This window comes from Periplaneta americana, chromosome 16 (genome assembly GCF_040183065.1).
Source record: "Periplaneta americana isolate PAMFEO1 chromosome 16, P.americana_PAMFEO1_priV1, whole genome shotgun sequence".
Lineage (NCBI taxonomy): Eukaryota > Metazoa > Arthropoda > Insecta > Blattodea > Blattidae > Periplaneta > Periplaneta americana.
The window spans coordinates 101,982,688-102,007,569 of NC_091132.1; the positions used below are offsets into that span (position 1 = coordinate 101,982,688).

A 24,882-nucleotide genomic window follows, 5' to 3' on the forward strand; every position below is an offset into this window, starting at 1 on the left:
CGAAAAGTAATTGCTTTTATTAACAAAGTTGCCATTGCAGTATATACAGTACCAAAGACAGTTTCACACAATATCTTCGGAGAAAAAATGTGGTCCCAGAATGAGCCAAAGGACTAACTCAAGGGACGAAGATTCGATTACTGGCATGTCCTACGAGATTTAAGGTTAAAACTCTCATTGCGAAGAAATTTGTATAGTTTTTTACTTAGATATAAATTGGTCTGTCTTAATAGCAACGATAATAATTGATGGCTATCTTAAGTTTTTTTCTTTATTCTATAGTGGTAACAGAATAAGTAATGAAGTTGTGTTGGAAAGAGTGGATGAAGAAAGAATGATAATAAAACTGATCAAAAAGAGAGAAAGGAATTGGTTGGGTCACTGGCAAAGAAGAAACTGCCTACTGAAGGAAGCAATGGAAAGAATGGTGAACGGGGGAAGAGTTCGGAGGAGAAGATGATATCAGATGATAGACGACATTAAGATATATGGATCATATGCGGAGACTAAGAGGAAGGCAGAAAATAGGAAAGATTGGAGAATGCTGCGTTTGCACTGAAACACCTACCCATGGGCAGAAAATGTATGTATGTATGTATGTATGTATGTATGTATGTATGTATGTATGTATGTACAGTATGTACTGTATGTATGTATGTATGTATGTATGTATGTATGTATGTATAGCCATAACGTTCTAGCATGCGCGGTTTTTCAAAGTCTAGCCATGTATTTTGGAAGTTGTCTGATTGCGGTTTTTGTTTCTTCAGTCTCACAAAGATATTACCAGAATACGTTTAATAAAATGCAAAATAAAGATAAATCGAACATAAATCTAGGCATTCTCAGCTATGGAAAAAGTTATTGGATAAACACTATTTAGAAAGCTAAGAAACCTAATTTATCCTTAAAAACTAGGACCTCAGCCTTTGTAATATATCGATTCCCTGACTTACTGTCAGGATAGACCGGGTCAAGAATTGGAATTTAGGAAAAGACTTCATTTCTGTAACAATAGAAGTCATATTGACACCTACACCAATGGTCGTCAGCACTCGCTGAAATGGGTGAAGGTACCGAGTGCAAAGTAATATATTCCGTCGTGCAGAAGGGAGAGATAGAAAGCACACCCGCCAGCAGCCAGGGATGCACGCCAGTGCAATGTCTTATGCGCGGGTAAGAGACGCTAGCCCGATTAACGGGTGAATAACATTGCCTTCTTTCATAGCTAGATACACAGTACAGAAACTGAAGAAGAAGTAGTCGTACGAATTATGTTTACGCAAGTTTCGACGGTGTTTTCGAGGCTACACAACCACGGAAACAGTGCGTTAAATTATTTAATAAAATGTCGAGTAAAAGGTTCCGTTCTCGATAAGAGGAACTGTTATCCGAAGCGTGCTCTAACAAAACGAACAATATAGTGGAGATATGCCTGTGACGAAAAGGCATAGCAGTTCTGTGTGTCTAACAATGGTTAAAAATACGTATTTCTCAATATAGTTCAGACAACTAACAGAGATTTACAATGAAATTTGGCACTAGAATTGTGTCGCTAGTTTAGAACAAAAAGTTATAAGGTAAACTCAACCATTGTGTCCTTTGCCGAGGAAACGAGACGCCGGGAAAATCAACTCACTGTCTGCCATACAATCCCGCAGCTCGGTTAGAATGTCGGTAACTTAGGTTTTTCTGTACGGCTTGGTTTAAGAACCACCAGATGAATGTAATATTCGATATGGTTGTTGCTTTTATTGAAAATGATATTACATTATAAATAGTACTAGCACTATAATTTGTCATGAGCAGAACTTAAAAATGAATCGGCAATCCTGTTATCAATTTTAAGTTGAGCGATTACTATAGATGTTTTGTACATGGACATCATTTTATTTTTACTTCAATTTTTATTGTACCTGAGTTTTTGAATGTACTTCACTCCCACCCCCTCTACTAGTAAAATTCCAACCGTCCTACACACAGAACCAAGGCCGCGTATCCAGTACTGAGTTAGTGAGTAGAGTACGTTGCAGAAATATGTTCGCGTTTTCCAGTGACGAAAGAGCTTTCACTATTGAATCATATTTTCGCACCGGTACTGTCGTCCGTTTGCCTTCGTCGCATCCCGGTTTCCCCCACCTGCTTCTCTTCGCCCCTCTCTAAAGTCTAGTAGCTGGGCTGTCTTAGCTCTTTTCTGAAAAAAATTAATTTCTGTAAGGAATTGTACGTCTTCGTAATATTATACAACTGTTTCAAATAACTTAAATAAAAGAGTCTCGTTAAGTAATTAACTGTCACGTGATTTCCCCCCCCCCTTTCTACGACCCTGCAACAAAACCACTTGAACGGGCAGTATATAGCATTTCTGAGTAATTTTATCTTTTCGGATCGGGCAGAAGTGAAGATTAAATTTACAGTACGTAAGGTACTCTTTTATAAAATAGGTACAGAATTATTTCAGCATGAGTTACTAGTACGAAGAACGAAACTGGTAATCGGAATTGGGTATAATAGTCTATAGTGCGATAATATGCACAAAAGAACTGAAGCCTGTATCGAAATGAACGGCCACCATTTTCAAAAATGTGTTTAAATATCCATATTATGATTATTTTTCAATTTAACTTCATTCTCTATATTGTACGCTAATGTGCTGTAACAGTACAATATACACTGCATAATTAATACGTCCGAATGGATAGCTCAATTCGTGAGTAAAACACTAAGTATTAATGCAGTACTGTATTTTGATTAAACAAAAACCTAATGAAAATTATCAAACTCATTTCCTAGTTTACATAAATGGATGAACTACTTTTCTTCCCTCCTATACCTAGTAAAGTGATTTGTATTTTACGCCAGTATCATCGAACTCCAGTCTTGGAAGGGGGAGCAAGCGGTGTTTCCGGTTCTAGACCTTTAATCCAAAGATATAGCCAGGTTAATATTAAAAATATTAGTAAAACTAAAATGATGTCCCTGTACAACTGTTATCTCTAAATTCGTCAAGAAAAGGACATTTATTGTTCCTTTGATTCTCTGTTAACTGTTCTTCACTCGTTTCTCGCAGCATCTTATTTTCAATAGCTGTTGCATGTGGTATTAGCACAAAATAATGTGCTTTAGAGTTTTCTAAGCCCGGACAGATAGTTAGTATTAACTACGATAGTTGTAATGAATTAGATTGCAGCTAGATAAATTTCTTCTTGTACGTAAACTGATAAAAAAGTCAAAATCTCTAAATGCAAAATCCATGATTGTGCTATTAAGAACGCTCTTGTCGTACTCATTGCATTACCGAGTGTATAATAATTAAGCTGCGGATTTATGCCTATATGCCTATTTTAATCCTTAACCTGAAGGCGGAAGATTTTAGGTTACATATGCATTTTAAGATATTGTATTATATGCGAATTCTATAGTGCCTATAATTGCCTATTTCACTGGTAAATGCTTATTTGCTTATAAATGCCTAAAAGTTGCCTAAATATCCGTATTATATATTATACTTGAATTTACTGACGATTCTATCGATATTTTTTTGAATCTGTAATTTGTTTCTTTTTTATCCAGCAGAGGGAAGTGATATAGAATTATCGATAATTCTGTGTGTTACGTTTTACTGCACCCAGAGCGCGGAGAAATCGAATAATTTAAAATCAACCAATAAGAAAAAATGTATTTCGAAAGCCGCATTAATCATTGTGGTAGTTGACTAGGGTAGTTGCTTTAAACTGTGTATCCGTTTCGTGAGTTTGTGATCTGAGTATGGAGTTGGGTTTTCTGCTGTAATACGTAAAGTATACCGTGGAGATATGCCAAAGCAAAAGTCATCAGAAGCACTGATTGGGAAATACATTGACATTACCGCGTTCCCACTGGTTTGGTCCCCAGCTGAGATCGGATCCCTGAAGTATTGCCCCATCATTTCATGTGAAGTGAAGGGAGTTTCTCCTAATTTAAGAACATTCTTACAGACAATAAGCATTAGTTCTCATTACAATATTTGGACGAATACTTAGTTATTCACTGCCATAATGACATTACTATAGAAAGTAGTGTACAATGCTACGCTATGATTGTGTTAACCATTAAGAATTAGAAATTGTTAGTGACTTTTTAAATGCCTATTTTAGAATTCTGAATGCCTATTTTTCCTGCCTATTTCAACTGTTTTAGTGCCTAAAAATCCGCAGCTTGATAATAATATTAAACATAATTTAATTTCTTGCAATGTTTAGCGCTTGGTTTATTAAACTGTTACAAGTATTTAGATAACTTGGTCATTCAAAGTTGTTCATTAAAAAAATAAACTGCAAACGGAAGGCTGGCTTTGTATTACTTCAGCTTTCTGTCCATATCTCGCTAATTTTCTTGTTCCCCAACTCCAAGAACGCCAGTTGCATGATGTTTCACATAAACACCGAAATAAAAATGTGCCTCAGACTGCATACTCTGTTTTAGCAAGGATGTATTCTTCATCCAAGTTTCTTTGGCCATTTGAGTGTAATGTGCCACTTTTTTTTTTTTAACTGGAGGATCGGCTGTGTTGTCAACCTCACTGGATGAGGACGTCAGTAAACGATTTCTCTTGTAAGTAAATAATATTCAGTCAGTGCAATATTTGTTTACGTAACTAGGACAGAAGTGATACTTTTGTGTACGAGTGAGACGGCTAACGTCTCGTCCGGAATTCAGAAACGAGTGCGCAAGGGACTCTATCGTACTAGTTACGTACAATATTTTTTGGCACAACTAGGCCTACATGGAAATTCTATATTTGCATTTAGGAGTGGTTCTGTTGTTACATTGCTGTTATTCTTCTGATTGTGTTAGTGAAGTATTTAGATTAGCTTGCCCACATGGCACCACAGAAATTTACATTAGAGCGAAGGATTTTCATGGTAAAGATCTATCTGAAAAATAGTGATTGTAGGGAGGTAAAAAGACGATTTGCAAGAAAATGTTCTAATGATACCATTCATATAGCAACAGCGGGAAAAGACCACTCCTAAATCTAAACTTAAACACTTCACTAACACATTCAGAAGAATAACACGCAATCTAACGTCAGCACAACCATTCCTACAGAGAGAATGAACTGGACTGCCGAGTGTGCGAGTGGCGATTTGCCATGTGTTGCACGGCCTTCATGCCGTTCGCGCGCTGTCCGGTCGACCTACACTATGTAAGCGAACGCTGTGTAAATGTATGTGAAATAGAGCTATAAATGATTCATTCTGAATCAATAAAAGTGATAATATTTAATATTGTTATAATATTAGCATAGAGTACAAAAATCATATGAAAGAGTCTTAAAAATAAGTAGCAATACTGCGCGTATAAACTTACTTCTGATATCCGTTCATTGAATTTTATTATCTATGATAAAAACAATGATATCAGTTTTATTATTATTAATCCAGACTGAATTATTTATAGTTCTGTTTCACATACATTTATGTTATATATGGTCATGTTTTTCGGTTGCCAGACACGAGTCCAACAGAGTAAGCGGTGATACCTAGCTGTCTTAATAATTGAACTTGTAAGTAGGTCCGAAAAGTTGGTAATGTAAAGTTATAGGACACGGAAGAATACCCTGAAGTGTATATCTGAACATGTGAACAGTTATTTTAATGAATTAACCAGTAAAGTCTCTCGGAATAAATAAATAAATTAAGTGGCATTCACTTATCTTCAGTTTCAAAACTAGTACTGTGTCTAAGGACATTGTTCCATATATTGATACCTTGATGATACAAAGCGATCACAAGTTTCTGCTCGTAGTTAAAAAATGTAACCTTTTGTGTATTGTACGGAATTGGTGAAATGTCTTTTAAGTATTACATTTATAGTTTATGTGATTAAAAAATGATGTCTCGTGTTTATTGGAGAGGATGGTATTTTTGGTGAAAAATGAGTAAATTAAAACAAAAATTCTTTAAAATACTCTGTGATATGTGTGGAATGTACAGCATAACATTTTGTGGGTATTTGTGCCCTTATCGGATGTTGAGTCGCCATTTTTAAACTTCCTACTTTATGGATTTTGAAATCACTCGCCCACTTTTATTGTTGTTTCCGGTAAATTAAATTAAAAAAAAATTGTTTTTTCTTTAAAATACCCTTTGATATATGTGGAATGCATTGCATAATATTTTATGGGTATTTGTGTCCTTATCGGATGTTGAGACGTCATTTTTAAACTTCCTGCGCTATGGATTTTTAAATCACACGCCCGCTTTTATCGGTTAACTTCATTTTTTGCTACATTGCCAGACAAAAATGGATATAATTTCTGAACTATTAAAGATATATGCATGGAATTTAGAACACACATTCTTTAGACTATTAGGAAACTTTTCTCTGGAACAGAATTTTTTTAATTTATTTCATTTTAAAAATACGTCCGCTTGTTTACAAGAAAAGAAATCAGAAAATTGTTATTAAATTTTAATTGTTTATTTTACAAACGTAGAGACTAATATCAAAATTCTGTTACAGACGGTTTGTAGAACATCTTTTGCAAATACATTGCAAAAAACTTTTTGAATCTGTCTTTAAAAACGGTTTAGATATGTCGGTTTTAGTACAATCCTGCATTGGGTATATTTTTTTTTCAAATCTGACCCCCCAAATAATTTTTTTTTTTCAAAATATTTTTATTTGGTTGAGTTGCCACAGCTATGAGCTCTCTACACACAAAAAATTAATATTTTACACCAAATAGGAAAAAAGTTTTAAAAAATACCATCCTCTCCCCTTAATTAACAATATTATTCCACTTTGCAAAATTAATCTGTCTCCGGTAAGCAAGTGTTAATATTCTCGAGATACCTCCAGTTCTTTCATGTCTCTTTAATTGATCAATATCTTTATTCGTATTATAAAACAATACGACACAATGTGGCCACTATTTAAAGAAAACATTTTGTTGTAACAGTACAGTAACAGTTGTGTCATCATGTCTGTTTGTGTGAATGGCATTGTAGGGGAATCAAATGAAATTGGCTACCGCAACAGTGTTTTGTTCACAGTAGAATTTGCACCTCTTTTCTCTTGCCTATTACACAGCAGCCTGACTGATGTCGTGGTCTAGACAGCCAGTATTCGTTATGGTTAAATAGACTTTGGGCTCTAAACGTACAAAAAACACAAGATAAGTTCACATTGGAATTCACGCTGGCTATATCAATAAATGAGATTCAGAATCAACACACTTAGGCAGAAACAATATGCAACTAAAGGATGACGACAGTGGCAGAAGAATCTGACCTTGTGAAATAATTGTATTTACTTAATAGACTCTTGCACCTTTCTTATTTGTTCTGTTGTGTTAACGTTCTATTTTCATCTTTTTCTCTCATAAATGCAGATAGATACTGCCAAATTGCCTGTGAGGACAAATTAAAAAACAGACTGGATACAAGACGAAGATATGTATTTGGACACATTAGTTTTGCTTCCCATGCTTCATGCATACATGAAACAGCTGTAGCTCCTTATCCTGAGACAACCAACTGCTCTCCTTCGGTGCTTGCAGGAATGTGCTCGCTCGGGCGGATGTGGACCGGTTAACATTATCTAATGGCAGGAAGCTGTTGACCAGCACGCGGTGCGAGGCACGCGTCCGTCCCTCCAGGATCAAAGAGTAGTGGTGCGTAACAAAAATTCGGGACCGCTACATCCCAAATGAAGCGTCCTTCTTACTCTAAAGGAAGTTTGGACACCCGGTCCTATATATTACAGGAGATTTGTGCAATCATTTCCTGTCAACATTTTGGTAGCTAAGTGTCTCGGATCCAGTGTTAATAACTCAACAAATTGGCCTAGTTCTTGTATTGTTTCACACAGTTCCTAGACTGGCCAAATTTCATAGTTTTAGGGCCGATTGTATAAACCATTTAATCTTAGATCAGAGGTTAAATTGATCCTTGTTCTAGCTGAACTTGGAATTTTGTGTTGTATAAAGTCTAATCTGAGATTAATTTGTCTTAAACTAAAGTCAACTTTGACTGAAGAAATTTCTCCGATTAAGTTAGATGATCCAAGTCCAGTTATTTCTTTTCTGTTTGAAATATACGAGTGACTGACTGTGCAAATAAAATATCCATTATTATTATTATTATTATTATTATTATTATTATTATTATTATTATTATTAATAGATATGGTATGTATATATATATATATATATATATATATATATATATTTTTTTTTTTTCAATTTCTTGCCTTAATACACAATCTTACATTTTATAAGGCTCTATCGTGTTCAGCAGTATTAAATAACATAACCTATAATTATATTATGTTTATAACAACCATTAATTATTAATGGATATGATAGGTACATTCATAAATTTTCAATTAACTGTATTACTAAACGAAAATTGTCGTTTTATAAATCTTTATTATGTTTAGCATTATCAAACAGCATAACATGATAACAATTTGGAGAACGATGAACCTTCTTGTTATTGTCCGCCATTATTTACAATGCACGAAACAAACCAGTGTCTCCAACAGAGTGTACGGAAAGTCGCCAAAAAGTAGCTGGAAAGTCGCTAGATTTCTCATTATCAACAAAGAAAGATTACGTTTTGTCACTATGGGGTGCTAAAAAGGTCGCTAAATCCCTATTTAAGCAATATAAAAGTTAAAAAAAATATATATCGTTGAAAAAAAATTAAAGTCGCCAAATTGGGAACACTGAACAAACCTGTACAACATGGCGCGCGCATCACATACTTCACCTGTTTATGCGATGTTGCAAGTGTCTGAACTCGGTTCACTTTCCGATCTTCGATCAAAGTTGATCTTTAGTCAGGGAGTTTTATACAATTGGGCCTTAGACGTACAACTAATCTAAGTCTTTCTCCTCATGAGTTGAGTTTGAACAACTTGTGAATTGACCGTCACCTAAAGATACACCCCTTCCCTTGCTCACCTTGCTTTCCCATTGTTCTCTTGAGTTCCCTCTGTTCTCCTTGTTTCTCCCTTCTCCTTGTACTTATGTTCCCGTTGTTCTTGCGTTTTCCTTGTTTTTCTCTTGTTTTCTTCGTGTTCTCCTTGTTCTCTTTATATTTCCCTTGTTCTCCTTCTGTTCCCACTTTCCTCCTTGTGTTCTCCTTTTATTCCTTGTCTCCCCTGTTCTCTTTGTGCTTCGCCTTGTTTTCCTCTTCTTCTTGTTCTTCCTGTTTTGTCCTTCTGATATATTTTCCTTGTTCTCCTAGTGTTATAGTTCTTTCGTTCTCTCTGTTCTTCTCCATCATTCTTCTTGTTCTCCTTCCGTTCCCATTTTATTCTTGCCTCCCCTTGCTCTCCTTATGTTCCTTGTTCTTCTTGTACTGCCTTCCTTCTCCCTGTCTTTCCGCTATCCTTGTATTCTCTTAGCTTCCTTTCTCGCACCACCCACACGTAGTTCTACGTCAAGATATGCAGCATAGTAAAGTTGTGCACCTGTAACCTGAAATTCAATCAGACGGCTGCTTCCGCCAGAGAGAATCAGAGTTTGATCCTGGTTAGATTCAGTGATATTCATGATAAACAAACACCATCCTAACATTATTATTGTTATTATTATTATTATTATTATTATTATTATTATTATTATTATTATTATATCATCATCATATTGTTTCTAAATAGCCTTTGTAGTGGTAAAGAACGTTGAGAAAATAATTGCAAATTGTCAGTAACTTATTCAGGACCAATAGAGAAATCTAAGTTTATTTATTTATTTATTTATTTATTTATTTATTTATTTATTTATTTATTTATTTATTTATTTATGCCTATAACAGGGCAAAGCCCCAATTACAATAAACAGTACAGATATTCGTTTACAAAAAAAAAAAAAAAAAAAAAAAAACATAGATGACATGAAAAAAGAGATGAAACAGATACAAGTGTAAATACAAATTAAAATGGAAAATGAGAAAAGGAAAGAAAAAAAAACAGACAAATACATACTACCTAAATAAGAAATACAGATATAGATATATGCTGTATATGAAAAATACAAAATAAAATAAATGAAAAATAATTAAATATAGATATCATAGCCAAAAATGTAAAATGTAGCTATAATTGGCAAATTACAGAGTAACAAATAGCAATATGATATAAAATCAACTACCTTCAGTATATTAATAAGAAAATATTTGTATTCCATGTAAGAAATGCAGAATTCTAGATCCCATGTTTTACATATTTCATTGAAATTTGAACACATTTTTAACACTGGTGAATTTTTATGTGATGAAGTGTTTGGTTTTTTATAATATAACAATTGACGATTTCTTAAATGTGATGTTCTAGCGTTAATCTGGATTTGTGATAATATTTCGCTATTATCCAGTAGACCGTTGAATATTTTATATAATAAAAGTTGTTCAGCAAGTAATCGACGACTGGCAAGAGACATTAAATTAAATTCAGCAAGTAGATTGTTGTACGAAATTTTGTTAAGGAGGGCTGAACAATGATATCTTCTAAAATACAGCTATCTAGAGGAGGCCGTGATGGAGCAGTAAGGTCGTGTATGTTGTGCTCCGTTAAATCTGTGAAATATACTGGAATATTATTTTTAAATGACTTAAATTCTAGTTGTGTACTTTAATTAACTTATGTAATTTACACTGATATATAAATCAACATAAGAAACCAAGATTTTACAGCAAATAATCGAAGTTTAAATCAGTGTGTTAAAGCGGAGTGCAAACGGTGGAATGAGTGCGTGCGGTAAGTGCTGCAACAGAGTAACAAAATCCAAGTTAAGCTGTTCTGAATGCTCTAAGGTATTTCATGTAAAGTGTGTAAATTTGACCGAAGAAGATCCAGACCTCGTTAAAGCCAATAATAAAGTGTGGTGTTGCGAAGAGAGTAGTAGCGTAATGGCAGTGAACTCTCCTTCAGCTGATCTGTACAAGTTGGTGCTTTCTGTGAAAGAAGAGTTAGCTAACCTAAAAAAAAAATTAGTCAAGAATCAGAAAAGAACTTGGGTAAGTCACTAGATATATTGCATGAGAAACTCGACGACAATAGCAAATTAAACAACAGTCGGAAAGTCTGAATGCCTGTCTCATGGAAATTGATAAATTAAAGGATGAAAATGCATTATTGCGAAATAAATTAGAACAATCGGAACGTCAGGTTGATGAACTAAGCTAGTATGGGAGAAGAAATACGTTGGAAATATATTCGGAAATATATGGAAATGTATGTTCGGCTCTGAGAAAGTGTCGCCAGATTTGCACTTGGAAAAGCGGCTAGCAATTTCCTGTGAGTAGATGGCTTTTCTTTTCTATTTTTAATCTCGTAGCAACGTATCACATCGTCTCCGAATTACAACTGCTGCTGAAAAAAAAATAAATGTGATTAAGTTACATCGTGTTTGTCAGCATCACATGACTTACAATCCCAGTCACAGCTTTTAGCTAACGGCCTCACAATAAGAATCTAAGGTCGATTCTTCTTCCTGTTTCGGCCACGATTTCATCTGTCGGATCTGCTCCGTGAACGGCCTAGATTCCTTGTGCCGATTAAGTACAACTAACCTGAGGACCATAAATGTGTTGTAGCACAATTTATATCCTCGAGTGCAATGGCTTCCACTGTATGAAACAAAGTCTTCATCGCGTTCTGACCTCGTCTGACCTCAAGGTTAATTGGGTAGATTCCTTCAGATGATAGTATTTATAGACGAGAGTGTCATCAATATTATTTGCATCCTGTCGCCACATGATTATCACATGAATGACGTTGACTGAACCCAATTGGAACGAATAAGATCAGAATTTTTATACTGTAATTGTACTTGAGAGACATTCCATTAGCCACATTAATCATTCATTTCCAGATCTACAGTGAGAGTGAGCAAAAATACTGATATAACAAAAGTTGTCGGAGAAATCCTTTTAAACCAAAGTAGTATAATACAGAATATAAACAGGGGTGGCAAACTCGTGTAGTAAACACAGCAGTCAGTATATGAGTACCCGTATAACAGTACTGTAGCGGGAGAAGCTTAGCTGCTAAGCGCTCCGAGAGCGCTGTTCCCCGGCCCTGGTCTACAATTGAGGGGTCTAGTATCAAAACCTGCCATATCCACTTTTTTAAAATTGAGTTCCCTTATTATTTTGGAGTAGGCTACTTTCTAACACCTACCACATGCACTGACCGGCTTCTTCAAATTTGAACTACAACCCATATATATTGCATAGTAAAAATGGAAGTTATTTTCAAAACCTACCACATCCAACGAAGTAACTGCACGTTTTTCTCATTTTTCTCAAAACATAGCAAAGTGGATGGGGTACGTTTTGATACTAGACCCCTCAATTATGAAGTCTATTAGGTCTATAAGACGTATTAGCTAGGTCACTGACTGAGAAGAAACTGTCTACTGAAGGATGCACTGAAAGGAATGGTGAACGAGAAAGAAGTTTCGGGCAGAAGAAGATATCAGATGATAGACAACATTAAGATACGTGAATCGTATGCGGAGACCAAGAGCAAGGTGGAAAATAGGGAAGATTGGAGAACGTTGGGTTTGCATTGAAAGACCTGCCCTCGGCAGATCACTATGAATCGGGCAGGGCATAGTTGCGTCCCACGGTCAGATAAGATGCAGCAGGTAAAGAAGGGTCCCTGTTTTGTGGGCATAGTTGCGCTCCGTTCCCATCAGGTAGAGAAAAGGAGCATGGCATAGTTGCGCCCCTATGAAATGGGTAGAGAAAAAGACATTACGGGAACTCGAGCCTCGTAATCAACCAACCTTATTGATTTCTTATTCGATTTAATATTCATTATCGATACCGTTAAAATGAACACCATGAAGTTGGCAGTACTTTATTAACTGTTTTTCTACTATTCATGCAGTGATTATCGTTTGCTTACCGTAAAAATGAACACCATGAAGTTGGCAGTACTTTATTAACTGACATATTCAAATGAGTGAGACGCAAAAACCTGTAAGTCACAGTTCAGTTGAAGGCTGAACGGTTCTTTGATGTCAATCCGCAGTTGACTAGTAAGTAGTGCGATATCGGTACTTCCCTTCATCATCAATTAAAATATGAAAATCTTTACTCATTTATGATGTTCAAAATCTTTGCACAAAACTCTGAAAAGAAATGCGGAAAAGGCTTATGTTGGAGTTTCGTAACAAGCTACTTTCTGCGGTGATGAGTTGTTAGCCCTTCGCCCAACCATAATAATAATAATAATAATAATAATAATAATAATAATAACAATAATAATAATAATAATAACCTGTGCTTTTCTTCTGGAGAAAAATGTGGTGGAACACTGTCTAGAATATTTTATAGCGGACTGGGAGATAATTACTGTTCACTGCGCGGGAATTTTGTCGTTTTTAACCTCCTTTTCTTCCAGCTGAGACTTTCAATATCTAAGTGTAATACAAAGAAAAATTATATCAAAAACATAGTTATTCACTCATATTTTGGTATCATGGTGGAAAAATGCAACAAAAAGGTGCCGGAACGCCGTCCCAGCGTTTTCCGAGAGAAAAAAAGCACTGATAACTTCTATGTAATGTCGGACATGCAGTGTTGTAGATAAATCGACCCTCCCAAGTACTAACATTGTAACTCACTTTTTTACATTTTTCAGGAGATGAAAATGAAGTTTTAAAATGATCGTGTAAATTAGTGTATACAAAAAATTTTACATACAATTGGGAAGGTTTAGAGCTAGACAGTGATAGTACTGGGAGAAAAAGAAACAATTTAAGACCATATTAACTAGGACAAGTCAAAACCATAAAAAATTGAGTTACAAAGTTAGTACTTGGGAGGGTCGAAATGTTAACAAGCAATCTAAAAAAAAAAACAGCAACTTTAGTGACATTAGAAAAAAAACAAAGGTATATGCCAAAAATCCCAACCTATCTATGCTGAATGTCTGATAAAAAATTTTTATTAACGTTTTTGAAAACTCACCTATTTAAATTAATGTGAAGTCTGCGCTTGGTGGGTTGAACAGAGTTTCTCTATACGTGGCCTTATGGTTGACAGGCCAACACGTGAATCATCTTCAAGATGCAGCAATCTGTAACTTAGTTTAGATTTCACTATTTCCATGGTATAAAATTCAGATTCACAAAAGTACGACGTTGGGAATGGCAGTTCTAAATGTATTTTTAGTTTATTCGGCACCATCGACTGATATGACAAAACATTTCCGCATATAAGACACTCGGGATTTTGTTTATATTCATCTCCGCGCCACGTAAAACCATGTTGTAAGTATTCATCACTATGTTTACGAAACACAGTACATTTTTTGTGGACCCTGAAGTGAATTTTGGCTCGCATTATTTGAATTAGCACTGTTGTCATCTAACTCAGAACTTAATTCAGATTGTCCTTTTCGAATTAAAAATTTGTCCATGATAAAATCTAAAAAAAGTAATTTTGATAAAATAGTCGCACTATTACTCGCTTACACGCATATATTGAAACTGACCAATGTCTTCTGGTGGCGATTCTAAACTCTGTTTCTTACTAAGTGGGATGAGTAAACGAATTACTAAGCATTGTTGTAGGTATTCACTTTCACTGGAATGATCGCCAGGCAGAAAAATTAAACTGAGCATTGTTGCAGGTGTTAACATTTCATAGGTAAAGTTTGTCTCAAAATAAATGTACCATATCAAAGACTTCGTTGTAAATAAATCTGCGTTGTAAAGAGATTTTCTGGGTAGCATAAAATTTATTTTTCATTTCCAAAATTTTGGGGCTGAGCGACACACCGGTTGGGAACACCTGCTCTAGAATATGCCATTAGGAAAGTCCAGGAAAACAGGAAGGGTTTGGAATTGAACATGTTATATCAGCTGCTTGTTTATGCGGATGATATGAATATGTTAGGAGAAAGTGCACAAAATATTAGAGAAAATACGGAAATTTTACTTGAAGCAAGTAATGAATTTAGATGTCCCGAAAAAACAAAGTATATGATTATGTCTTGTGGCCAGAATATAGTAGTAGTGATAGTGGTGGTGGGAAGGGGTGTGGTGGTGGTGGAGTTGTAGCAGCAGTAGCAATAGTAGAGGGTTATTTAAGAGCTTCTTGACTGTCACACGTCAGCCTCAAGGGTTATTGTGCTACCCTGTAACTTTTCACAGAGGTTCCAGTTCTGAGCTTCTACCAAGCTCCAGGACTTTCATCCCTATCTAAGGGTCTTCCGTACTGTCCAATGGAGAGGTTCCAAATATTTAGAGAACATAGTACGAAATGGACATACAAAAATTGCAAATTTATCCTATGAAAAGGTGGAAAAATCCAAATACCTTGGAGCAACAGTAACAAATATAAATGAAACTCGAGAGGAAATTAAACACAGAATACTGAAAGAATTTATAAAACAGTTATATTTTATGGTTGTTCTATATGGTTATGAAACTTGGACACTTACTTTGAGAGAGGAACAAAGGTTAAGGGTGTTTGAGAATAATTGGCTTAGGAAAATATTTGGGGTTAAGAAGGATGAAGTTACAGGATAATGGAAATAGTTACACAACGCAGTTACATTGTATTCTTCATCTGACATAATTAGGAACATTAAATTTAGACATTTGAGATGAGCAGGACATGTAGCACGTATAGGTGAATCCAGAAATACATATAGAGTATTAGTTGGTAGACCTGAGGGAAAAGGACCTTTGGGGAGGTCGAGATGTAGATGGGAAGATAATATTAAAATGGATATGAAGGGGTGGGATATAATGGTAGGGACTGGATTAATCTTGCTCAGGATAGGAACCGGGTTCTTTAAAAGCCATTTGTAAGTAAGTAAAGGCAAGTTTACGCCATGAAGGTGCTTGGGGGCTGCTGTCTTGACTTCGGCACTGAAATGAGGTGGTGTGCTCTGACGGCGTGAAAAATGCTGTTCTTCATATTTTACAGACACGTCTGCAACATGCAAAGTGTGTTTAGCTACTTTTCTTCAAAGCAGCGTTGAAGGGTTTCAACTTGTTCCGGAATCCATTGATGTATCTCATAAAGCCAGATACCAGTTTGTCCCTCCCCTGTAATTTGAAGCTGAGTTCATTCAGGTGGTCAGTAATATCTGTTAAAGAATACTAGCTCTCTGAGAATATCAGTACTTGAAATCATTTGCTCTAGGTAGCTTACCGTATATAATATCTGATGGAAGAAACTCGTTAGGAAGATTATTTTGTTAAGGTATATGTACATCCACATATGAAAATGATGAAAAATTAGAATTTTCAAAATATAACTATTTTAATAGAGAATTTTCTCCCCTTTAATTTGATATAAGAATTTTCGATTTATGCCTTATGTTTTTTCAGATAAGTCCCATTTTCCAAAATTTTGCGTCATGAGCCACTGTCACTTCTACGAAGGTCACTCCAAAAGTAATGCACAACACGTTTTAAAATTTATTTTTTATTCTAAACCTTTGCAATTTATGGAGGTCATAGATACATCCTTTCCCCTTGTATTCAAATTTAATTTAAGTCGTTCCCGTGAGTGGCGCCAGAGAGTAGTTCAGACGTGTTGGTTCAGACTTTTATCGTGCAGGTATACAGGCCCTCATTCCAAGGTGGCGTAAGGCAGTTGAAAGGTGCGGGGATTGGTTCCTGAAGGATGTATCTACATTCTATGAAAATAGCAAAGCTGTAGGCTAAAAATGTAATTTTTAAATAAATATTGTAGATTACTTTTTGAGTGATTCTCGTAGCAGTCAATCCCCTCGTCCAGCATTGCTTGTAAAATAAACTTCTTTCTAATCCCAAAATAAATTTATAGACCTGTTCCATAATGTTGTGAACTCCATGCCGCACAGAATGAGGGCAGTTGTTGACGCAGGTGGTTTGTGGACCAGATACTAGTCTCCACCACAGGCCTTTTTTGTTAATATATTAACAAATCGTTTGTTTTTTATTTAATTATTTATTTATGTTTGATATGCGTCCGATTTTTTAGGATGGGAAACAAGTGTTTTTTGTTTATACTGACCAGGTCTCGCCTATTAATAGCTCACACATGATGGGCAATAATATTTTTACAAGGCAGGCATAACGAAGTTTATGAACAAACGAAATTTCCCATTTAAACTGGTAAGTTAATTGAAAGCTAAAATAATAATAATAATAATAATAATAATAATAATAATAATAATAATAACAACAATAATAATAATAATAATAATAATAATAATAATAATTTTACCGTACCGGAAGGCGAACTGACAACCTCTGGTACGGAAGTTAGACATCTTACCACTGGGCCACACACAGCTAGTAATGTTAACAACATTGTAGACGGATGATTTTCAATGAAGAGACACCACAGCAATGTCTTGCATTGCGTTGCTTTTACACGAGTGAACCGCGCGATAGAACTTAGCATTTCTATCGACCAAGAGTCGGCCCATTCTTTTTGCCGTTAAGTGTACATATGTATGCGAAGCAAATCTTGCACTCACTGTGAATGGGACGTCACTGAACCTCTGCGTTGTTTTTTGTCGTTCCTATCCAGCTGTCCGCAGCTGGTTTCTGTGTGAGCGCGATTGCGCTCTGAGAGAAGCTTACCCAAAGCCCATATTTAATTCATTATTACCGCCGTTTTGTCCGAGTCACATCAATAAAGAAGTACGAGTGCTTAGTATTGATACGCAGTGTGTAACTGTCCTGTTGCAGAATGCTGAAGCACGTGCAGCTGAGTCCGTTCCGGACACGGGCGGACACGCTGAGTCTCAGCTCCACGGCCAGCTACTCGAGCCTCAGCCCGGAGCCTCTGTCCAGTCGCTCTTCCAGCTACTCCTCCTTAAGCGAGTCTTCGCCCTCGGTGAGTAGCTCATATCTTATTCTTTCTACTAGACACTTAATTCTCGTCTAAATATATTGCTTCTAATAACGGTTTCGGGGAATGAAGAAAATAGCCTATTTTCGCAGCAGTTTCATCTGGGCGCAGTAAAGAGAGGAATGCTTGTTTAGAGTGTTACCCGACAAGATAAGTTAATCTTTAACTTTCCTTCTCTTGAGTTCTTCCTATGTGCTCCATAGTTCTCTTCGGAAATTGTCTGGAGACTTGCAACGGTGAAAAAATAACATAATACGTAATAACAGTAGTTAATTAGAACATAAGCTTCAAATACTAACCACTTTGTTCCTCAGTCTTGTCTTCTGTAACTTCTTGAATAAATTGAATCATATGTAAGTATAAAAATGTACGTAGATACAGATGATTAGTTTCCATAGAATTTACAGTACATATATCGTAATCATTTCCAATATTATTGATTTCTTTTCATGAAAAGGCATTAAAATTGGTATCACTGTTAAATATATGGACATTGCCATAGTCAGTCTAGTGGTTCAATCAATTATAACAATTATATTTACTACAATGAATTTGGTACTTAGAAGAATGAGAAACTATTCTTCCCTTCCTAGCCTGGTATCTCGCGAGAATAAATAAATAAAAAGATATAATTAATGTCTCTAAGGGAAGTTTTCTTTATTAACGTCACTTTTTCATTTGCTTTTTCTACGCAATACAAAACTCGCAAGAAAATCTTTCCATTGGATTGGAACAATCTCGCAATATTTACGTATGTGATTTTTATTTCAAATAAAACCCATTAATTAGTCTAGTAATAACTTGATTATATCGCATGTTTATCATTCCTGGCTGTATTGAGTCGAATAACATTCGTCCAATAAATAGTTCACCAGAAATTTGCGTATATTTCGTATATTGAGAAAGGAAAACATTTGCAGAAAAGATTAATATCTACCTTTCCTTGTTAAGTTATACATCGAGATGCAAAGCGTCATCTTACAAGTACGATTTGAGCGTCTGAACCAGTACGCATGTAAATCGTATTTCGCCGTTCGTTTCATTCTTGTTGCACCACGAACTTCCATTCCGGTTTACGTGGAACCGAAGGTTTCATGGATGGTTGATGTGATGGGAAGAAGTCGTATCTTCCCATGGTGTCACTTGCATTCTTCTCTGCTCCAGTAATATGAATCTTTACTGCCGGTTCTTTTTTTTTTTTCACAAAGGTTACCACATCCCCCGGTACTTTCTAGTTTTTCATCAGGTTGAATACAGAGATCTCCCTCACTCTTCTCATGTACCGACTAACATAACAACTTTCCCTCCGTAATACCTATTCGCCCTTCTTTCAGAATGAGAGATCCACGCACTTTTGCTTCATATCATATCTCTACGTAAGTTTTCAGTAATGTAAATTATGACTTCAAATGGTATAGTAAGTACCGAGAACTGTAAGTAAGACTTACCTGATCGAGAATAGGGCCGAGGTTTTCAAGCATTCGAGATCAGATAAGTCACTTGAATAACGTTTTACAATACTTAAAAAATGTGAAAACTAATAGTAAATCGAAATTGCATTTCTAAATTTTGCAATAGATTCATTAATTCAAGTAACACAAGACTTGGTTGCTATGTTACTTGTTTATGTATAGGAATATAATGTTTGAATGTTTAACAGTTATGAAGCAGTAAAATTTGACTAAAATATTGTAAAAATGAGTGAGATTGGTATTGAAGAAGCGGTCTAGTATGTGCATCACTTTTACCGGAAAAGTCAAAAGAAAGGTATGAAGTAGCTTACAGTGTTTTTCGAAGGTGATGTTTAGATAAAAACGTTAATATTCATACCAGTGAGATAGACTGTGTTATTGGCATATTCTCTTGAGAAATCTAACAAATATATATCTCCAGGCTTACGGTGCGATTATTCATTGTTACGATCAACTATCTCTTTAAATTGAATCGGTTCTTAATGTTAACAACAATGTAAAATTGCACACTTCACATTACAATAAATAAGTAATCAATGCATTTGTAGATTTTGGTAACGATCCATTAATTCAAGTTGTTAGGTTACTATTCTGTTGGGTGCTACCTCATTTCCAACTAGTACTGTAAGTATTTCAGACTTGTCAAACTCGTACTGTAAGCATTTCAGACTTGTCAAACTCGTACTGTAAGTATTTTAGACTTGTCAAACTCGTACTGTAAGTATTTCAGACCTGTTCAAGAATTGTTGCCATGGCAATTAAGAAATGAATTGTAAATTTTACTGTCACTGCCAAAATATATAATATGTTAATAGTACATTATGCAACGAGCCTATAATGATAGTAATTAAGACGCGAGTATGTTTATGAAACGAGCGCAAGCGAGTATTCATGTTATTCTTATCTGACTGGGGAGCAATATCTCGTAAATTTTGAGATGTGCGCAGACGCGAAACTATTGATTTTTTCCGAGAAACAAATGCCATTGACCTTGATATAATCTAGAGAGTAAACTAAACATTAATCTTGATATAACCTTGAAATTGATTTAGACATTGAAAAACGAGATGACAAATTGAATTTATTTGAATATTATTTACAATTAACGCTAATTATTATAGTAACAGAACATAACTTTCTGCGACAGTACTGGATTTCCAGCCTCCGTGACGTTTCGCTAGTTGTCTTTCGATTGCATATCCGAGAATAATCGATACTTGCGCTTTCATATTGCTACAATGGTGTTTTCTGAATGGTGGAACACCTGAACTTTAGTGAGGTCCATTAAAGGGCTGCTACCAGGTGTATAATTACTACATTTCGGCATGGTCGAGCATAAAAATAATTAACTTGCATATCAAGTATTGCAAAAAAGTTATTTTGGTGATATGATCTATAGGCTAACCTAATTTTACCAGTGAACATTGCTGTCATTAATTCATCTTTTGACATATTAGGTTATAGTACTAACTGCAAATATGTTTTCAGAAATTCGCTCATATTCATGACTGGAATTTAATTCCATTTTTATATAAACATCCATTACACGACATTGGACAAAGAAAGGCTGCGGGTAATAAATTATTATTGAAACAATGTTGATTTTAATTGTAAAACAAACTTGTAATTGCTGGGCGCTTTTCATATTGACTTCAAAATTAAAGCTTCATTATTTATTTTAATGTCTTGCGGTGAACTTCGAAAAAATGCAAAGATCAACAGTAGCCTAGTCAATCAAGCTGTCTGCAACTATCCCAACGACTAGAAGTTTAGCACTCCATTATTGTTCACCTGAAAGCGAAGATAGAGCCAATCTTGAAACGTTATGATTTGCTTTTCCATGAACAGCAATGGAAAAAGCCCAATCTGCAGCTCTTCTAAACATTTCGCCGTCTCTTTCGCCCTTATTTAGATCAGTACCCTTACTTTCAGAAGGCAAAATATATCCTTACCTCATTGTAAGTTCTGTGAACAGATTTACGTAGGCCACTGGTATGAAGGAGCTCGGGATTATTAAAAAAGAGAATTTCATTCCATATCAAGTTTAATTATTTCATTGCACGTAATTATGTGAGATTATCACTGAATAATTCATCAATTATAATTTAATATATTTTTAACCTCTTCATGCGTTCAGACAGCTGCATTATTTGCTGTTCGTAGCGCTACGTGCGTTTTGTTATAAACCCTTTCGCCAAATCACAACAAAATTAGTTTTCTCTGTACCAAAAGTACGGTACGTGAACGAATTCGTTATGATTTCAATAGAAGTATTGAAATTGCAGCGGGATTTAAATAACTGCTCATTATAATAAATATGTATGGAGTTATTCAAAAGTAAGTTATATTTTGAAATAGAGAAAACATTTTTAAAAATTAACGTATACACAAAATAGTAACACATTTGTATGTATCGAACAATGGGATTTGTTCATTTATCACACTCATTTTTTTCTTTTTGGTTAATATGATAACTGGTTTTCTTTATAATGTTTCAAAAGTGAATTTACTTATTACTGAATTTTTAAATCACTATTATTGACTGTGTTTTAAAATGGTTTTAACTTTACAAGATCGAATTAGTCTTGTTCAGTGTTATTATGAATTTATTTTTTTATTTAAATTTAAATATACAGAATAAAGAAATATAATTACAAAACAAACAAAGAGAAATACAAATAAAATAATACAAGCAATATAAAAAGAAGATACAGTAGTATTAACAAAATTTGAGACCGAATGAGCAGCGCTCGTGCTCGGTCGCAGTTCAGATATAATATTAAAATAAAAAATAATAATAATATAAATAAATAAGTAAAATAAAATAGGAACTAAAATATAATTACAGCGGCAATGGAATTATATAATATTAACACTAGAGAAGAATAATATCGCACGTGAAAAGTAGGACTAATATATATTTCAAAATTATAGAATAGAAATATAATATAGGTTGATTAATTCATACACATAGGTTATAAATTTATTTAGTCAAATTGAAGATATTAACACGTTTCTAATTTTCTTGTTATATGTTAGTGGGTTACATGTTAGAAGTTCTGGGTGTAATTTAGTTAAAGCATTGTACAACCGAGGGCCAAAATTTATGCTATGCTTTAGACCAGCAGATGTGAGACAAATGTAAAATAAGTTTAACAAACGGCATACGAAAACTCATAACAAAACATAATTTACATAACAGCTGGCCAGCGCGTTCCCCTGATATCAGTCCATCAGATTTTTGGCTGTGGGGTTATTTAAAATACCGAGTTTTTTTAACTATTAACGTATGGAATTTCGCAACAAATTGAAGATATTCCACCAGGTTTATTAATACATGCTGTTCACAACATAAAAGAAAGATTGTTGCTTGTTGAAGAACAAAATGGCGGACATATTCAACATTTAAACTGAATCCAATAAACCCCATATTTCTATGAGTATAAGTGTGTTCTTATTCTGTGTATATCTTAATTCTTAAAAAGGTTATGGCGACGTCAAATTGTAACTCTGTACCTCAGAGCTAGAGTGGCGCAAGTCCATTTTTTTTTCGAAAATATCAGTACACATTTGAAGTGCTCTTATTATGGTGCATGAGTGCCACAATGCAACAAGTCCATAATAATGGTAATAAACGAAATAAACTGTGGTTGGATTTAATACAAATTTTGCTCTTTTTGGTGTACGACGCTGCTGGAGATTTTCTTTTTCCGATTACGTACGTTCCCCCTACTACATGCTTTAATTACACCAGTGCTTTTTTATCTCATTATCTCTCGTCCGTACTAGTAGGGGTGAGAATTTTATGTTCTAAAAACATGCCAAATATTCCCTTGTAAAACAAAAATATTCTCGTAAATATTAAATTGGTTAACGTAATATACGAAATATCACACGTGTGTGTGGTATTAGTCTTCAATATTTACCTTTCTTCTTTTTTTTCTTTGTACAGCATTTACTTCAAATAACATTGTGATACAATTCTCTTCTGAGGTTCTCAGTCTTCTGTCATTTAACATGAATTTATAGGCTGAAGAAGCTTTTTTTTTCCACATCACATAATGTTATTGGACATATTTTATAAAATAGGATGCACTTTGTTGCTAACCTAACTTCACACCTTTCATATGCAATCGGCAAAACTAAGCACAAGATGACGCACCGCGTGCTGATTTTTCCGCTAACTTAAGTCAAAAGAGTGACAATTCTTTACCAGAAGCATACGATCGCGTAATATGTTTGAATTTAACACTACATGTGTGCAATATTCCACTACTGAAATAATCAGGTGAGCTGCCGAAAGAGAACTAGTAAATAAGTAATTAATAAATCAATAGACACGCAGAAAAAATACTTTCAAATACGCACTTATATGCTCTAAAACATAGAGTATTCCTCAAACCTTGAAATATGCATCTAGGCAAGTGATGTCAAAGTAAGCGTATTTTTCTGACCTTGACGTCGTGCGCGGGCAGCAAGCGCTAAGTATGGAAAGAGGAAGGGTTGTGTATATGAATAAGCAACCTGTTGGATTAAGAAAACAGTGGTGCACAAACTTCAAACGGAACGTGAAATTATATGTCGTTATTTTTATATGGCTTCTTTCTGTTTATTATTATCCATATTGTCTGTAAAACAAAAGTACTAACACTGATTTCTTAATATTGCACTTGTGTTTTAAATCTTAATAATATAGTAGTATAATATTATACTGTATTAAGTGGATGAAACATATCATTCATAAAGAAAGTGATATTCCAAAGAAAGAGATTGAGTATGACATGATAAGTTGGAATTTATATTGATGGTATCTTTAGCCTTACAAAAGTAATCAATAAACTAATCAAAACAATATTACAGTAAAATAAAGCAAAGTTACCTAGGTACTGTATCTGTTTTAAGTGTAACTAATATTACATAACTAAACTCTGATCGCATTATGCTTTTAAGGTGATATTTGTGAGCAACTTCCTATCATCAGAACATCAAATTATTTTCTCGAAATCTGCTGAAGCCATAGAGCTGACATTTTTACAACACATGGGCACGTACAATATCTTTTGCTTATGATGTAACAGTAGTTGCTTTGTTAATTAATTTCCTTACAAACAGTTTCCATGCGAATATTTTCAAAATTTTCAATACACTATCTTCAGTAATACACTATATACGGTATATTAGATTTACGAAAACATTCTATAGGGCTACTAAATAAATAGGCCTATACCTGAAAATTTCACTTTATTATTTAAAAAGTTGAGAAAATATTTCTTTTGAATTAAAAAAAATCAAACTTGTGAAAAATGGGCATTAAAATTAAAACTTACATTCTTATAATGCACTTAAACTTCTCAGACAAATCTAAAAATTAACATGGATACAGTTTTAATAAGTTCTCTTCCCTTTATCTATTGAATCAGTGCTGGCCATCCCTGAATATAGCTCGACCAAGCGGCATATACCACCTCTTTCGTCTGTCTATTTCCTTTCCGCTGTAAAGCGCTCAGGCTCTCCTGGGCTCTAAAGCGCGCGCTTGCTCCTGTGAG

At 34.7% G+C, this 24,882-nt stretch overlaps 1 protein-coding gene across 1 annotated transcript in view; it reads left to right on the forward strand.

Moving 5' to 3' along the window:
- rau (RA domain-containing protein rau) overlaps positions 1 to 24,882 on the forward strand; it is a 376,163-nt gene that overhangs the window by 159,522 nt on the left and 191,759 nt on the right. The window contains exon 2 of the mRNA XM_069812601.1: positions 17,702 to 17,849. Coding sequence (XP_069668702.1) covers positions 17,703 to 17,849 — 147 coding nt within the window. The 5' untranslated portion in view covers position 17,702. The remainder of the gene's footprint in view (positions 1 to 17,701; positions 17,850 to 24,882) is intronic.